Below are 18,647 nucleotides of genomic sequence, written 5' to 3'. Positions count from 1 at the left end.
AGATATATTAAAAAGAGTTAACAAAATTAGTCCTATAGAAAGTGAGTCTGGGGAGTTAATAATACAAAATAAGGAGATGGCAAATGAATCGAACAAGTATTTTGCATCGGTCTTCACTATAAGGCAGAGGTGGGGAACCATTTTCTTATAAAGGGCCACACTCAGACAAAATCAATCACAGGCCACCCACACACACAAAATAAAATTAAGTTGGTTCTAAGAGAGAATACAGAAACGTTCAACTCATCCACTGCTTTAATGCATTGTCTGAGTTTGCTTTTCCTTAATGAGTAGCACAGCTTCTGTGTCTCAATCTCAGTACTGCTGAAATTCAGCTCAACTTCTTGCCTGCTTTCTTTTCTCATTCTCTCCCTCTTCTTTCCCACTCTGTCTCACCCCCAAACCAGCCCAGGGCAGTGACTCAACACCCTAAGGCTCTGCCAACTCCCAGTCCAAAGCTGCTCTTGGGCTGGGAGTCTGGGCCTCTTCCTCAGTTTGCAGGAACTGAGCCCGTGTGGGACACAAATGGAGCTGGGAGGGCAGAGGTGAGCCGCCAATGGAGCCAAGTGTCCTGTTGCCTTTCTCCCCTGTCCCAGGCTACTCACTATAAAGTTTATAGTCTAGAACTTCCAATTTCTGCACTGTCCCAACAAGTTCCTCTATCCTGGAAAGGATGGTCTTTCTGTTGTCAGATCCACCTGGGAAATGGAAGTTCTCAGAGTTGAGATCTGAGCATTTAGTACACTGACTGGCCTATTGAAAAGTAGGAAACATATGGGAAGTTATTAGAAGTAGATAAAGAATACTAAAGTACTTGCTTGTCTTCTTTCTGTTCCATGATATAAAAGTAACTTTTCCTGTCCTCCTTTATTCTCCACTTCCCTTACAGCACACGTCATCCTGACCAGCCGAATCATGGTTGACGCGGACATCTGTTCTCAGATCTTTCCTATTAAGGCTCTGGAGTTGGCCACCCACTGTGGCTGTCTGGGTTACTCATACTTCACCACTTAATTGGCAGCTGGCAGCTTCCCGCCCCTCCCCTGCAGTCCTGCTCCTGGATCTCAAGCCTCGCTGTCTGCTCACAGCCTGGGCCTCTGGTGACTGTGGCCGAGACTCAGGCTTCCAAACATGAAATAGGCTGGCCCAGAGTGCAGCACATGGATTTGGAGCCGGGGGGGGTGGGGGGGGGGGGGGGGGCGCGTTAGATTTTGAAATCTCCCTGTGGGCTGGATGAAAAAGTGCAACTGATGGAATCCGGCCCCCGGACTGAAGGCTCCCAGCCCTGATATAGAGGATACAAGTAACATCCCAGAAATAGCTGTAAATCAGGAGGTGGAAGGCGGGGACACGTGAAAACTCAAGAAAATTACAATTGTCAGGAAAGTGGCACTCAGCAAATTGTTGGAGCTGTGGACTGACAAGTCCTGGGTCCTGATGGACTTCATCCTAGGGTCTTAAAATAAATAGCTAGTGAGATAATTAATGTGTTGGTTTTGATTTTCTAAAATTCCCTGGATTCGGGGATGATTCCATTAGATTGGAAAATAGCGAATGTAACTCCTTTACTCAAAAAGGGAGACAGAAAACAGGAAACTACAGGCCAGCTAACTTAACAACTGTCATAGGGAAAATGTTAGAAGCTACTATTAAAATCATTATAGCAGGACACTTAAGATAAATTCAAGGTAATCATGCAAAGTCAACATGATTTTGAGGGAGGGATTTCATATTTAACCAATTTATTGGAGTTCTTTGAAGAGGTAACATGTGCTGTAGATAAAAGTAGATGTACTGTAATTAGATTTCCAGAAGGCATTTGATAAGGTGCCACATCAAAGATTATTGTGGAAAATAAAAGCTCATGGTGTAGGGGGTAACATATTGGCATGGATATAAGATTGGCTAACAGGATACAGAGAGTAGGCATAAATGGGACATTTTCTGGTTGGCAAGGTGTAATGAGCAGTGTTCCATAGGTATCAGTGCTGGGTCCTCAACATTTTACAATTTATGTGAATGACTTAGATGAAGGGACCAAAGGCATGGTTACCACATTTGATGATACAAAGATAGGGAGGAAAGTTAAGTTGTGAAGAGGACATAAGGAGGCTACAAAGGGATATAGATTGTTTAGGTGAGTGAGCAAAGATCTGGCAAATGGAGTATAATGTGGAAAAATGTGAAATTGTCCATTTTGGCAGGAAGAATAAAAAATAAGCATATTACCTAAATGGTGAGAGATTGCAGAACTCTGAGGTACAGAGGGATCTGGGTGTCCTAGTGCATGAATCACAAAAGGTTAGAATGCAGGTACAGCAAGTAATTAGGAAAGCTAATCGAAGGTTATTGTTTATTGTAAGGGGAATTGAATACAAACGTAGAGAGGTTATGCTTCAATTATACAGGGCATTTTTGAGAGCACTGATCTCCTTATTTAAGGAAGGATGTAAATGCATTGAAAGCAGCTCAGAGAAGGCTTACTAGACTAATACCTTAAATGGGCAGGGTGTCTTAGAGGAAAGGTTGGACAGGTTAGGCTTGCATCCGCTGCAGTTTAGAAGAGAAAGAGGTGACTTGATTGAAATATATAAGATCCAGAGGTATCTTGACAGGGTGGATTGGAAAGGATGTTTGCTCTTTGAGGGAGACAAACTCTCTCCCTCAAAAGGCAGTGGAAACAGAGTGTTTTAAGGCAGAGCTAGATAGATTCTTGATTAGCAAAGGGGTGAAAGGTTTTTGGGAGTAGGGGGAATGTGGATTTGAGGTTATAATTAGGTCAGCCATGATCTTATTGAATGGCGGAGCAGGCTTGAGGGGCCGGGTGGCCTACTCCTGCTCCTAATTCTATGTTCATATCTTCAAAGATGGCAGAACAGGTTGATGAGGAAAGAGTATGAAATACTTGCTTTGTAAACAGGAACACTGAATACAGAAACAAAGTAACCCTGTAACCAAAGTAAACATGCTAACCTTTATAAATCTTTGCTTAGGGCTGAGCTAGAGTAGTGTGTGCAATTCTTGGCACCACTCTTTGGGAAGGATGTTAAGGCTCCAGAGAGGAGTTCTACCAGGATGCTATAAGGGTCAGGGTCTTCAGTTATGTGGGGAAATTGTGAAAGCTCCTTAAGAGCAAAAAAATTTACAGGAAGCCAAATAGAGGTATTCAAAATTAGGAGTTTTGATAGAGCAAGTAGGAAGAAACAATTTCCTTTGGCCAAAGGGTTGATACCAGAGGCCATATATTGAAAAATGTTGACAAAGAATTAGAGGGAAAATGGGGAGAAATTGTTTCATATGGGATCAGACTCCATAGGAAAATTCAAAAGACATGTATTTGAAGAGAACTAATTTGTAGAGTTTTGAGGAGAAAGCCGGGACTACATTAGACATCTCTTTCAAAGAGCTGGCACAGGCATGATGGGATAAATGGTTCCCTTACGTACTGTTAGATTCTGAGATTTTCCCTACCAGAGATATTAAACTAACTGGCCTGTGATTGCTCATTTTGAAAATAGATATTACATTGTCCTCTTTCTCCCCAGTCCTACTCTAAATAGAACCCTAATGCAGCCAATTTTAACTTGGAGTACATGCGCACGGGCAGGATATGCATCATAAGGAAAATTCCTGGAGTCATTCAGTACTGTAGCACTGCTTCCTGCCCAAAGTTGGCTTCTTCTAAACACGCTGTCTCCTGCTGGTCTTGCTGCGGCTTTTGCACCATGCTGGCTTTCTAGTTTAAAAGGGGTCACAGGGTTAGACTTTTACATGTAAGTTAGATCTTCAGCTGCCTGAGGAAGGTAGCTGTGCCTGATCTCAAGTTTAAATGGTCGGAGGGGTTGTGGCGGTGGGGGGAATGGGATTGTGTCACAATTCTGCAAATGTCATTTCCACTGGGTGAACAGTATTAAAATTGACACTAGAATTTCTAGGTCCTCTGCTAGTGCTTCCCCATTCTCCAATGTATCAAACAGGTTGAGCACTTTGCCCTCCTTTAGTTTAGCCAACTTCTTTAATATTTTCCTTTTAATTATCTTATTCCACAGTTAATCAATTCTGGATTTTCCTCCTCCCCAATACATTTTGCTTTTGTAATCATTGAACTGAAATACTTGTTAAATATTCCTGCCATTTTTTGCCATTCTCTCACCTCACATTTGACTCTTTTTACTGGTAAACTTATAGAATCCAGTAACTCAGTGCATAAGACACCAAATATGTAATCAACAATTTTGAGAGATGGTGTACTAATCCTCAGAATTACCAATGTCACTTGCATTGATTGCTAGGACAAAAGAACATATTGATGTAACTTGCATTTAAATTTTCACTTCTTCTGACCTCCACTCTGCCAGGCAGCATTGCTAACATTGGTTATGTCACGTTGTGTTGGCAATCATGGATGGAAACTTTTGTTTACTTCTCTCATTAAAACTCATAGTTAGAGATATGCTGTGCTTCTAACTAAAAACAAGTAATTGACTTTTTAAAAAAAATCATTTTAAAAAACATTCCAGGTTGTGTTGACAATGTAAAGAGAAAGGAAACAATCTTATTTTAATTTAGCCATGTATTTCTTCAAAATAACAAAAAGCATCATTACTTTATTCTCAAGGTGTTCTAACGTGGCAGGGGTCTGACATGGTGACGCCTCAGCCTGCTCACACAGGCCAGCAGTTCATCCTTGACATTGCTAACTTGTATGGACCTTCCTCTGAAATGGGCAAGATGTGCAACTGAATTTAGCACTAGTTGCTTCTGCATGAAATTCACAAACTTAAAAGCTTGTTCAAAGGAGAAAGTAATTGTTGTCAAATCTAGTCCTTGGTACAGATGGACAGATTTAGCATCATCAGAAATTGTTACAATTGCTGAGCCACAAAACAGCAAGGGCATGAGTGATTTCCTTCTGTTTGTACATGGTACATGTGTAGGAAGTCTACAACAGGTTTAGTAAGCAAAGGTTTCTCAGTTGCCATTGATACTCTATAGATCCTGATGGGGCCTCAAGGCAATGACATCTCCCTGGCTGGGGTTCTCCTGCACAATTATACTACTTTACCATATAACAAAGAAGCAGAACTGAAACTACAGAAGCTAACCCATTTACCAGTTATATTACTGACTCCCTATTAGCACCACAGACCTGAATTTCTAATTGACAGGCAACTTAGGAAATTTATCTGCAAAAAAACATGTGAGCAGAGTAAAGGTCAATGTCGGAGTCCAGTTTCTTGTCTCTGCAGGACCCTCTGAAAGATTAATTGTCTCTCTTCTTCCTCAGGATAAAACTCCTCTATAAAGTAAATTCCACTGGCTTCAGGTAAGTCAGTTGGCACTCCTGATGTCCCTTTGGACAATATCATAACACACTACTGGTTTATACAAATGCCAAAATAATTAAACTTGCAAAATGAACTTCCAATGGACCATTTCTAGAACTGTAAATTAAAATTTACACTAATCTTCACTGATAAAATTAGCTTTCTCTGGCATGGGTGGATAATGGCAAAGATCACTGCTACTTACTCCATAAAAGAACAGTTTGTAGGTCAGAATGGCTGCCTGAAATAGATGAAGTGCAAGATTACCTGACTAACCTGTGCCACAACGAATTGCAAAGTTTCTACTTGAGCTTCTGCAATAGGCTGAAAATTTTATTTTTTGTATTTGCAAGTTGAATACAGGAAATATTTTCAATCTGTGTAGATGACAACTGTTGCATTGTTTACTGCTGCTGAACTTCATTTGTTCATAATGCAGTCAATTTGCCACAGTTACTCAGTCTGTGTGGAAATCACTTCTACTTTAGTTGAAGCCAAGAATAAAAGAGACCAAAGAAACTGAAATCATCTCCTGTGGGGAGGAAAGATTGGTTACCATGCAAAAAAGTGCCTGACCTGGTTGCAACATCATCAGCGCTTGGAAACAAGGAGTCAGGACACTTGTGGGAAAAAAATCACCTTTTAAGAATATGAACTCAGAGTTCACTAACAGAAGTGGAACTTCAGGTCAATGACCTTACATAAGAACCTCGGAAATAATGGTCAGAAAAGACGTTCAACAAGGGGCACCATCAAAGGTTACTATGTAAAATAAGAGCTCATGGTGTAGCGGGTAACATATTAGCATGGAGAGAGGCTTGGTTAGCTAACAGGAAGCAGAGAGTAGGGATAAAAGGTCATTTTTGGGTGGGCAAGTTGTACCTAGTGGACTGCCACAGGCATCAGTGCTGGACCTCAACTATGTACAATTTATATTATGACTTGGATTAAGGGACTGAATATATAGTAGCTAAATTTGTTGATGACACAAAGAAAGGTAGGAAAGCAAGTTGTCAAGAGGACAAAGTCTCCAGAGGGATTTAAAAAGGTTAAAAGAGTAGGCAAAAATTTTGCAGATGCAATATAATGCGGGAAAATGTGAAATTGTCCAATTTGGAAGGAGAATAAAAAAGCAATGTGTTATTTGAATGAAGAGAGACTGCAGAATTCTGCAGTACAGAAGGATCTCGGTGTCTTGGTACATGAATCACAAAAGGTTGGTATGAAGGTGCAGCACGTGGATTAGGAAGGCAAATGGAATGTTGCCATTTATTGCCAAGGGAATGGAGTATAAAAGTACTGAAGTGTTCCTATAGCTGCTCAGAGCCGTACATAGGCTGCATCTGGAGCACTGTGCACAGTTTTGGTCTCCTTACTTAAGGAAGGATATAACTGCATTAGAAGTAGTTCAGAGAAGATTCACTCGACTGATTCTTGGGAAGAGATTATTTTATGAAGAAAGGTTGAGCAGGCTGGGCCTGTATCCATTAGCGTTTAGAGAAATGAGATATAATCTTATAGAAACATAAGATTCTAAGTGGACTTGACAGGGTGGATGCTGAGAGGATGTTTCCCCTTGTGGGGGAGTCCAGAACTAGGAGACAGAGTTTAAAAATTAAGGGATCTCCCATTTAATACTGAGATGAGGAGAATTATTTTCTGAGGATCGTTAGTCTGTGGAATTTGCTTCCCCAGAAAGCAGTGGAGGCTGGATCATTGAATATATTGAAGGCTGAGTTAGATTGATTTCTGACCAACAAGGAAGGGCTATGGGGGGGAGACAGGAAAGTGGAGTTAAGGCCACAATCAAGTCAGCCATGATATTATTGAATGGCGGAGCAGGCCCGAGGCAATGAATGGCCTATTCCTGCTCCAATTGTGTTGTGTTCTCTCCACAGATGCTGCCTGACCTGCTGAGTATTTCCAGCATTTTCTGTTTTTGCTTCAGATTTCCAGCACCCACAGTACTCTGCTCTTCGATTAGTTCATTAAGAGATTTTTTTTAAAATGCATTTGCTGAAAAGCACCCTTTTACTCTCTGCATGTGTGGTGGAATGCTTTAAATAGCGTTCATTTGAAGAACCAAATGGAACATCCCTGCAACAATAATGCTGCATTATTCCATAAGCTCATAAAAGTATATTCAATGAGCTGAAGACTGCAAAGTACTCTGTTGCTATGTAGTATTTTTCCATTACAATTGGCTTTACTGAAAGTATAGGAAACACGAAGACCTTTATTTATTCATGATTTCAAAGGCAATCGTTCTGCTATCTTAATTTGCAGCTGTTAAAATTATACATTTGATAATGTTTATTATCCTCCTGCCACGTCAATAATTGTCAAGCAGCTTTCAACCAATAATTGTGATCATTCTTCTGAATAGCCTCCCGCTACTCTGTGACACAGCTATACTATAATAATATTATATGATGAATAACAAGAACAGAACTCTTAACCAAGACTTAAAACTCTATCATAGAAGCATAGGAATGTACAGGACTGTTGCCGTCTGCAGTCACCTTGTCCCTCTGCACTCCTGGGCGAGCTTTTACCAGCCTTGGGTTGCAGCCTAGTAGATTGCGGTGTTGGGATTGTGGGGGTCGGGGTGGGAGCTGGTAAAATACCAGGGAGCCACACTGGGACAGCTCCCCAAAGCGATAATGTTGCCAGGCCATTTTACCAGCAGTGGGAAGGCAGTTGCTTGCTACTGGAGGCAACGATCAATTTAGCCAACTATAGGCCCAACTGAAGGCCATCTTTCTGGCCTGCCAGCAGCTGCAAGGACGCAGCCTCCCTGCAGCTTTTGGGGAGGTGGAGGTGGGTGTGTGGGGTGGCATCAGAGCTGGAGGCTCCATGGCCCAAGGAGGGTGCTCCTGGAGGCAAAGGTCACCATCATTGGCCCCAATACCATCACTGGGCAGAATACCCCTCTGATTGCTTAGGCCAGACTGCCCTGCCCCAGCAGAGAGAATAATTTTTGAGCTTCCCTGAGGGGTGCCTCAAAATGGAGACACTCTCTCATTCTCCTTGCAGCAGCCACCTCTCTCAGTGGCGCTGCCAAGGCTTCAGGTCTGCCAGCCCTCTGGTTTTTCTCTTTTTATTTGTTCTTGAGATGTGGGCATCACTGGCAAAGCCAGCATTTGTTGTACATCCCCAATTTCCTTTGCGTAGGTGCTGTGAGCTGCTTTCTTAAACCACTGAAGTCCATGTGGTGCAGCTACACACACAGTGCTGTTAGGGTGCTCCAGGTTTTTGCCCAAGCAACCTTGAAGGAATGGTGAAATAGTTTGAAGTCAGGATGGTGAGTGACTTGGAGGGGAGCTTGCAGGTTGTGGTGTTCCCATGTGTCTGCTGTCCTTGGTCTTCAAGGTGGTAGAAACCGTGGGTTTGGAAGATGTCAAAGGAGCCTTGGCAAATCTCTGAGTGCATCTTAGAGTGATACACTACTGCCACTGTATGCTAGTGGTGGAGGGTGTGAATATTTAAATAGTAGATGGGGTGCCAATCAAGCAGGCAGCTTTATCTTGGAAGATGTTGAGATTTAAGAGTACTGCTGGAGCTGCACTCATCCAGGCAAGCAGAGAGTATTCCATCACACTCCTGACTTATGCCTCGTTGATGGTGGACAGGCTTTGGGAAGTCAGAAGATGAGTTACACATCGTAGAATTCCCACCTTCTGACTTGCTTTTGTAGCCATAGCATTTACATGGCTGGTTCAGTTCTGGTCAATGGTAATCCCCAGGATATTGATGGCAGGGAATTCAGCTGTTGAACATCAAGGGGAGATGATTAGCTTCTATCTTGTTGGAGATGAACATTGATTGACACTTGAGTGGCTTAAATGTTATTTGCCACTTATCAGCCCAAGCCTGAATGCTGTCCAGGTCTTGCTGCATGCAAGCATGGAGTGCTTCAGTATCTTGGAATTGAACATTCCCATTTCTGACCTTACGATGGAGTGAAGATTGCTGATGAAGTAGCTGAAGATGGTTAGGTCTAGGACACTACAGTGAGGAACTCCTGCAGCAATGTCGTGGAGCTGAGATATTTTGCCACAACTGTCTTCCTTTGTGTTAGGTATGCTTCCAATTACTGGGGTTTTCTCTCTTCTTCCCATTGACTCCAATTTTGCTAGGGCTCCTTGATGCCACATTTGGTCAAATGTAATCTGGTGTCAAGGGCAGTCACTCTCAACTCACCTCTGGAATTCAGCTCTTTTTTCCATGTTTAGACCAAGATTGTAATGAGGTTAGAAGCTGAGCAGCAGTGAGCAGGTTGTTGCTGAGTAAGTGCTGCTTGACAGCACTGTCGGTTACATCACTTTGCTGATGATTGAGAGTGAGGCAATAATTGGCCAGATTGGATTCATCCCTTTTTTATGGATAGGGCATACGTGCAACTTTCCACATTGTTGGATAGATGCCATTGTTGCAGCTGTACTGGAACAACTTAGTTAAGGACATGGCTAGCTCTGGAGGACAAGTATTCCAGCTGGGATGTTGTCAGGGTACATTGTCTTTGCTGTATGAAGTGTTTTCAGCAGTTTCTTGAAATGACGTGGAGTGAATCCAATTGCCTGAAGACTGACATAATTCTGGGGACTCCAGGAGGAGGCCAAGATGGATTATCCACTCATCACTTCTGGCTGAAGCTGGTGCAAGTGCTTCAGTCCCATCTTTTGCACTGACTTGCTGGGAAGCATGGAGAGCCAGCTCACCATCTTTAATTGAACCCAATGGGGTCCAGGCTAAATGTTGGTTTTGTTTGGTTCATAACTTTTTGCACCTTCTTGTCCCTTCTACAGTTCTTTCAAGTGCTAAGAGGTGCTACATGCAATTTTTCTGTTAGAAGTCAAACCTTGAGAATTTGAGGGAAATAAAACCAAAATTCTGTAATTGCAGGGTCAATGCATTAACTCATGCTGTACCAGTTTATCTCTGGGAATAATTTTAGGGGCAACATTTAGGTTTAAAATAAAAAACCAAAGTTTTACATATTCACGTGCATTTTATCTACATTTTATCCAGAATATACAGTTTGCCCCAACTCCGCACCCTAATCAGGCTACTGTTAGTTCCGGGTGTCAGCTTGGTAGTCAGCACTAGCTGCTTGGTCGGAGGGAGGTTGTGATTGAGCTCATGTTGCTTCCATTTTTGGAATACACTTTCTATCTCACTCTGTCTTGTTAGATATCTTCATATTTTATTAGAAATTAAGAGAAAAAAATTGAAAATAAACAGAAGAGATTTACAATGTGTTTACAGTAGCCTTAGATTAGCACAATCTCATACATACTTGTTCTCCAGTGTCTCTTTGTATTTCAATCTTGTCTTTTATATCCAATCTGCTGTGTAAAAATAAGCGACATTCACATTACTTACTTGCACAATAAACCTTCCATATAAACTATATTAATGATAGTTGATCTAGGTTTGCTATGTACACTCTAGCTGCTTTTTGTTCATGTATTGAAACACCAGTTTAAAGAAGTTTCAATTTACCAACGAAAATTTCTGGTGAAATCAATCATTTCAACAAACATTCTGAATCATACTGCACAAAAACTTTCAATAGAAATTACTTATTCAGGATTAACAAAAGGTTAACAATTATGTAAAGCAATAACCTACTGTTGCAAAGTACTCAGTTTTAAATCCTAGCTATTATTGAGGTCTGGTGTAATTGAACCAAAGTGATCTGGAATATCTGAACTTGTGCCTGAGGTCTCACTCTTAATCCCATTGATCCAATGCTCTTTTCTGTCTTCATACCACTGTACCTTCCATTTAGCATCTTTTTCATTTTATTTGCTTTCTAGAAGTTACCAATTTTCTTACTTCTTTGTAAGTTCTTTACATTTCTTTCACCCTTGTATGTTTTCCTACTGAGTAATTTAGAAAGAAACTTGTTTTCTTCCTCCAAATAACCCATTCAAAAAAAAAAATGATTTCTGCTGCAGGGAAAAAAGGAAACACTAGAATCATATTCACATTTGTCTAAATATGGCTAACTTTACAACTCATGGGACACATTCCCCATAAACAACAATAGAAACATGTTCTGTTTTTATAGGGAGAAAGGATCACTTTTCCATTTCATCTGACGATGGCATATGATCCTAAGACAGTGAAAATATTTTGCTGTGTGCTCCGACAACTTCATTTACTATTTAAATCCTCAGTTTCTATGTAGGAAGCTTTAATTCCCCTGACTGGCGGGAGGGGGCAGGAGTGTTAAACTTGCAAAAAATCTGAAAGCTAGCCTCCCCAACTCGCTATGAACTTGCCTACTTCTGGTTTCACCACGGCACATTTGGGGACAACTCTGAAGAGGCAGGTTAGTCATGTTAATATGTTAATGAAGCCATGTTTCTCAGATTTTGGCAGCCATTTACATTCAAGGGCTGTGGGCTAGGTTTCCCAGAGCCCGAAAACTCAGCAGCTGGAGGGAGGTGTGAGTTGCCAGATCCAGCAGCCAAGTGTATTTCGAGCACTTCTTGTAGTGTAGCAGGTGAAGGATTGTTTTCCCAGCCACCCAAGAAAACCTGCCATGATGTCCCAACCCATCCCTTTTTTGGCGATCTCTTGCCTATTCATAGCAGAAAACCAATTCAAAATCAGTAAGAGAACAAAATTGAATGCATCTTGCATGGATGGTCCTTTTTTGCAAAACTGTTCTTAGACTTGAAAACTGAAAGGCTCAAACCAAGCATCAGTACAAATGATAAGTAAAGGTAGGTTCGCACTAAACCAGACAGTCAGGCATGATGGGATTAGTATAAGAAGAGGAAGTTAAGTATTACTTTCTGAAAGCACAGGAGGTGCATGCTGTACCCAAGTCAATTGCCCATCATGTTGCTGTTACGAATATGCTAAAATTTAAATACAAATGTAGGAGCTATTTGTACAGTGGAGTTCCCGCAAAATGTATTAAATACAAGTAGTGTCTGTTTGATTGTAATGGGCCAGCTATTTAATCCAACATGCTTGCATAAATTTACAAAATAAAAGTGGACATTTTATCCAACAGCAATTATCAAATAGAAAGACATATACAAAACGGTTCCTCAAAAATGCATTCAATGAAATAACAGCAACAGACATTATTAAATTAATTATGGACCAGGCAGGAGTTGAGCCAAGGAGTATTACATTAATTTACACAGCAGCAGCAGAGATTTTTAAGTTAACTATATGCAACAGCGCTGCTGAGATTTCTTGAAAAAAATTTCACAGGTGCAGCCAGCAGTGAGATCTTTAGAGTAAAGTCAGGAATATTTTCAAATTAATGAATAATTCAGAGGAGAGGGGGAATCAAGAAATGTATGAATTAATTTGTATTACCAATGGGAGAAGGACAGGGAACATTTTAAAATTATTTTTTGTTTTAGCCATAATTGGGGTCTGAAGAGGATGGCCAGGTAAATAACTTGATTTTGTAATCTATTTTATATAATCCTTTTCTTGGGAACGTAGCCAGCAAAACAGGACTATGATTCATAAATTCTTTTAACTACTGCTCTCTGGAGTGGTATGTCACTGGGAGTAAGGCCTGAGCAGTAGAGCCATTATAAGGAACTGGCAGGGAAAATTTTATAGCCAAAATGCTGGACATCAGACATAGCATTTTCTTTGAAAAAAATCAGCGCGGAAACAATATTTTTAAGCAAAGCTACCTGCTCCCACTGTTCCTGTCAGTGTGACAATATTGACAGGATTTTCAGTGCAATTGCAACATTAAAAGAAGCTTAAAATCATAACAGAAAGTAAGGCTTATGGACAGGAATTGGGCACCACATAAGAGATTTAATATGTCATAGAGTAATTACCTTCAACTTTGTATATCATTAAAAAGTGTTTTAATTTAGACTTTTTTCAGGATTTTTAAAAACTCAAGCTGATTACTAAGAAATGCCCTGTACGCCCTTTGGGAAAACAAAGGAGTCATTTTCTGGAAGGGGAAAAGGAAGACTGAGCTAAAGTCAACTCTTCTTATAGAAAAAAGTGACATGCGGTTAATATAATCCTTCTTTCAAAGGCAACCATTATAATCTTGCTGCATTAGAAATTCAAAACTTCTTTCAGACAAGATACTCAATGCACCAGAGAAATAACTGTAAAGTGATTAGACTGTCAAATATAATTAAATTCAGTGGGTGTAAGGTTTGTGTATAAACCTAGTCCATGTTCACCTTGTCTGATTTAAATAATTTATCAACTAGTTGTAATCCACGTCACAGTGACCTAAAAAGAACTGCTCTTATATAAAAGCAAAATACTGCAGATGCTGGAAATCTAGAACAAAAACAAAAATACCTGGAAAAACTCAGCAGGTCTGACAACATCTGCGGAGAGGGATACAGTTGACGTTTCGAGTCCATATCACCCTTCATCAGAACTAAGACATATAGAAATGAGATGAAATATAAGCTGGTAGAAGGGGGTGGGACAGGAGAGCTCGATAGGGGGCCAGTGATAGGTTCTGGTAATGGGAGGTGGGATTCAAGAGTTTTCTAGTGAAGTCCAGACAGAGCTTTTTCCATCTTTCAGCAAGGAACACATATTCAGTTGCTTGATTGTGTCAGGGTAGCTTTGGTATGGTAGGATCAGTTTCAGTGCTCGTTTCTGAAAGCTTTCAAACTTGTTCATATGCTTTTTGACAAGTCTAGCATTCCAAACAGCCCGCCCGCTGAGCTAAAAATTTTACCCTTGGTAATCCCATTTGCGATCATTTTGAATGTAGATTCCTAATAGTTTAATGCACACTTGTTGCGCAATCTCAGCGCTGTCGAAGTTGATTGCGGAGGGGAGAGTGAAATCAGGAGGGCTGCGCATGAAACAGAATTTCAGTGTTGCACTTTTGGGGGTTCAATCTCATGTGATTCACCGTTGCCCACTCATTCAGCGAAGTTATTGCCCCTTTCATGCAATATACGTCGCCTTGATTACGACACTCCAAGAGGGTCAGGTTATCCACATATTTATAGCAATGAATAGGTGTGGTGATATTAATACAGGCATTGCCTATGATGGCTAAAAATATAATAGGACCTAATTTGGTTCCTTGTAGGACCCTTGGAATCAGTGATATCCAAATGGAAGTACATGATGGACTCGCTCCTAATTGAAGGTTGCTCATTGCAATGTTATGATCTACATGGTCAAATGCTTTGCTAAAAATCAATTAGCACTATTGTTGATAATGTTTTCTGTTTGTCAGCACTAATAAAGGAGTTAATGAGAATGAAAAAGCTTGAACACCAAAAGGTATCCTCCAAAAAATAAAAAGTAGCCCTCAAGAAAATCTCAAGAGCAGCCCTCGAAAAAAAAATTATTTTGATCCCTGTTTTGCAGCTTGTGTCCACCTCACATTTCCACCTAGCTTTGTACCATCAGAAAACTTAGATATATACTCTGTCTCTTCGTCCAAATCACTAATATAGATTGTAAATACTGAGGCCTCAGCACTGATCCTTACCACACTCTACTAGTTACAGCCTGCCAACTTGAAAATGCCCAGCTTATGCCTACTCTGCTTTGTGTCCATTAACTAATCCTCCATCCATGCTAATATATTAATTCCAACTCCATGAGTCCTTATCTTGCCTATTAACCTTATGTGTAGCACCTTATCGAATGCCTTTTGGAAATCCAGGTATACAACACCTACTTGTTCCCCTTCATCTACTCTACTAGTCACATCCTCAAAAATCTCTAATAAATTTGTCAAACACAATTTCCCTTTTGTAAAACCCTGTTGACTTTGTCTGATCATTCTATGATTTTCAAAGTGCATTGTTAAGGCTTCCTTAATAGTAGAATCAAGCACTTTGCTAACGACTGATGTCAGGCTAACTGGTCTGTAATTCCGAGTTTTCTCTCTGCCTTCTTTCTTGAATAGCAGAGTTACATTTGCTAACTTCCAATCTGCTGGGACAATTCTAGAATCGAGGGAATTTTGGTAAATCAGAACCAGTGTGTCCACCATCTCTGCAGCTTTTCAAAACCCTAGGATGTAGACCATCAGGTCCTGGGGATTTTTAGTCCCTTATGTTACTCCAGTGCTTTTTCTCTGCTGATATTAATTACTTTAATTTCCTTACACTTTTGAGCACTTAGGTTACCCTCTATTTCTGGTATACAACTAAGGGCCTCATCCCACTACTGCTGGAATCGCCATGTGGAAAGCCCGAAAAAGCAAGGGCTCCCAGTGGTGGTGGTGGTGGGGGCGGGGCAAGGTCCCTCATTCAAAGGTACTCAGCACCTGTTCTAGGGACCAGACATCGGGAATATGTGGGCCTGCAAGGAGCCTGCCCCCTTTCCTTTCTTCTGACCCTCTTCCCCCCTCTCCAGCTGGGGTGCGGGCTCTCTCTGCAACCCTGGCCCATTGACGATCCTAGACCTATGGTGGGTGTGTATTACTGGCAGCTGCCATCACTCCTGATGGCGCTGATGGACAATGGAGAGCTGATGGCCTGATTGGCTGGCAGCTTTGGGTGGGTGGGTGAGTGTGGGTGTGGTGATTTCCGCCCCGGGGGTCCTAATCCCAGGAAGGCCCGCTACTGACCAGTTAAGTATCTGTTGGAAAGCGACACAGTTCGTGTGCTGCGTCAAACCTTTTACCGAGTTCAACAGGAAGGGTGCGGGCATAAGAGCGGTGACAATCCCAGGACAAGGAGGTACTCAGGTCAAAGCCTGGTCTGTAATGGATGATGAGTGGCACATTCCGAGGTCCAGGACTACGTGCTGAGGGCACCACCTGAAAGGCTCAATGGGGAAAGGCCACAGTCTAAGGCCCTCCTGCCATAGTATACAGAGGGGCTGGAAACAGTGCAAACTCCCTCGGGTTTATGGTTGACATGAACTGAATATTGTAAATATAACCTGTAAATGTAAACATAGTGAGGCAGCTCAGAGTGCTATATACTGTATTGAAAGTAACTGGTCTGTACTGCACTTCACATAATGTTAAATTTGAACTGTTACGTAATGTACATTTACAAATTTTATGAATTGAGTATATTTTTGGGAAACAAGTAGAAAGACCTAACATTTTGTAATACAACAGAATAAACCTACGTCACACCGTGAGGAAAATCTAACTGGTAGAAGCAAGGGCACCTTAATCAACATGAAACAAATCTATATTATTTCTTCAGCACATTCACACATTAACCCAACAAACAGTTCTTACATTAAAATGGGAATTGTGTCAAGAGTGTGCATGTACATACATAAAACCATTTAAACAAATTGATTAATCTGAACAATCTTTCTTCTGTGATTTTAAAAGTTTTTTCTCTTACATTATCATTGTTGCTATTAACAATGTAGAGAGCAAAATTAACCTAGATTAAACGAACACAATCAAGTTCCAAAAAGGCAACGCATAGCTGAATTATACAGATCAGGAGACCTGCAGGTTCAAGCCCTGGTTTTTGCCTAGTTAGCCAATCTTCACCAACATGGTGATAAGACTGCTACATGTGGTTTTGGTGTCGATTGTTTAGGAAGGAGGGAAATTTTCTGGAAAATTCCTGCATCTTGAAATGTTGTATATGGAGCATGGCTTCAAAGGTGAATGCAACAGAATTGTGCACTGGTGAAATTTCTCTTCTTTCTCTTCAATCCCTGACCATCAGTCTATAGGACAGAACTACCCACTATTTGGCATCAATTGATATGCTTATTCAAAGTCGCAGCACTTACTAACTTTCTATATGGGCAAACCAATTGCTATAAATCATACACATGAATTCCAACCCAGTCAATGTGAATATCATAGCTCTAATCATTAATGATCCATGTACTAAATATCCTAACAGTGTTAACAGCTCATACTATTCCTAAATGACTGAACCTTTAAATATAAATTTATGAATACAGCCTTGCCTACTGGAAAACCAGTGTCCCACAATCTGGCACCCATTAAAATACACAAGGATTGAAAAATTTACATTCCCAAGATTTCTAGCTCATGTTTATATATTTCATCATGTTCTTCTCATGTTTATATATTTCCAGAAGGCATTCGGTAAGGTGCCACATAAAAGGTTATTGCACAGGATAGGAGCTCACGGTATAGGGGGCAATGTATTAGCATGGATTGAGGATTGGTTAACACACAGAAGACAGAGTCGGGATTAATGGGTCTTTTTCGGGTTGGAAAGACGTAACTTGTTGGGTGCCACAAGGATCGGTCCTAGGGCCTCAATTATTTACTATCTATATTAATGACTTGGAGGAGGGGCAGAGTGTAATGTATCCAAATTTGCTGACGATACGAAAATAGGTGGGAGGGCATGTTGTGATGAGGACATAAGGAATCTGCAAGGGCATATAGATAGGTTGAGTGAGTGGGCAAAATCTTGGCAGATGGAGTTTAATGCAGGAAAGTGTGAGGTCATGCACTTTGGTAGGAAGAATCAAAAGGCAGACTATTATTTAAATGGAAAGAAAGACTCCAAAAAAGTGCAGCACAGAGGGATCTGGGTGTTCTTGTGCATGAAACACAAAAGTTAGCATGCAGGTGCAGCAAGTAACTAAGAAAGCAAATGGAATTTTGGCCTGTATTGCAAGGGAGTTGGAGTTTAAAAATAGAGAAGTCTTGTTACAACTGTACAGGGTGTTGGTGAGGCTGCACCTGGAGTACTGTGTACAATTTTGGTCCCTGTATTTAAGAAGGGGTATACTGGTATTGGAGGCAGTTCAAAAGAGATTCACTAGGCTGATTCCTGGGATGAAAGGGTTGACTTATCAAGAGTAGTTAAACAAGTTAGGCCTTTATTCATTAGAGTTTATAAGAATGAGGGGTGATCTTATTGAAACGTGCAAGATTCTGAGGGGGCTTGACAGGGCAGCTGTTGAGATGTTTCCACTAGTGGGGGAATCTCAAACTAGGGGACATAGTTACAGAATAAGGGGGCAATCATTTAAAACTGAGATGCGGAGGAATTTCTTCTGCCAGAGGTTAGAGAATGTCTGGAATTCTCTACCCCAGAGAGTTGTGGAGGCTAGATAAATATCAGGGAGCCGAGGGCTACAAGGAGCTGGCATGAAAGAGGAGTTGAGGCTTGGGGCAGATCAGCCATGATTTTAATGGCGGGGCAGGCTTGAGGGGCCGAATGGCCTACTCCTGCTCCTATTTCTTATGTTCTTATGTACTAACCAGTACATAGTTTACAGACATGCACGCCTGATGTGGAGCCTCTTAATGCCATGGCAGGTACATCCACAACTTCCCAACATGCACTCTTGGGCAAAACTCCACACCATAAATTTTGATCTATCTCTCACAGTGAATATCACATGCAGTTA

At 41.1% G+C, this 18,647-nt stretch overlaps 1 protein-coding gene across 23 annotated transcripts in view; it reads right to left on the bottom strand.

The window, feature by feature from the left end:
- Positions 1-18,647, bottom strand: part of LOC144693263 (coiled-coil domain-containing protein 9-like) — a 273,976-nt gene that overhangs the window by 61,013 nt on the left and 194,316 nt on the right. For 19 of the 23 annotated variants that reach the window (XM_078562955.1, XM_078562963.1, XM_078562980.1 and 16 more), the window contains one exon: positions 10,627-10,678. In XM_078562955.1, coding sequence (XP_078419081.1) covers positions 10,627-10,678 — 52 coding nt within the window. The remainder of the gene's footprint in view (positions 1-10,626; positions 10,679-18,647) is intronic. The other 4 variants (XM_078562957.1, XM_078562962.1, XM_078562977.1 and 1 more) reach the window with 1 other exon arrangement.

The sequence above is a fragment of the Cetorhinus maximus genome, chromosome 18, assembly GCF_964194155.1.
Source record: "Cetorhinus maximus chromosome 18, sCetMax3.hap1.1, whole genome shotgun sequence".
Lineage (NCBI taxonomy): Eukaryota > Metazoa > Chordata > Chondrichthyes > Lamniformes > Cetorhinidae > Cetorhinus > Cetorhinus maximus.
The sequence above is the reverse complement of the archived record's forward strand: the minus strand, read 5'-3'. Positions and strand labels throughout refer to the sequence as shown.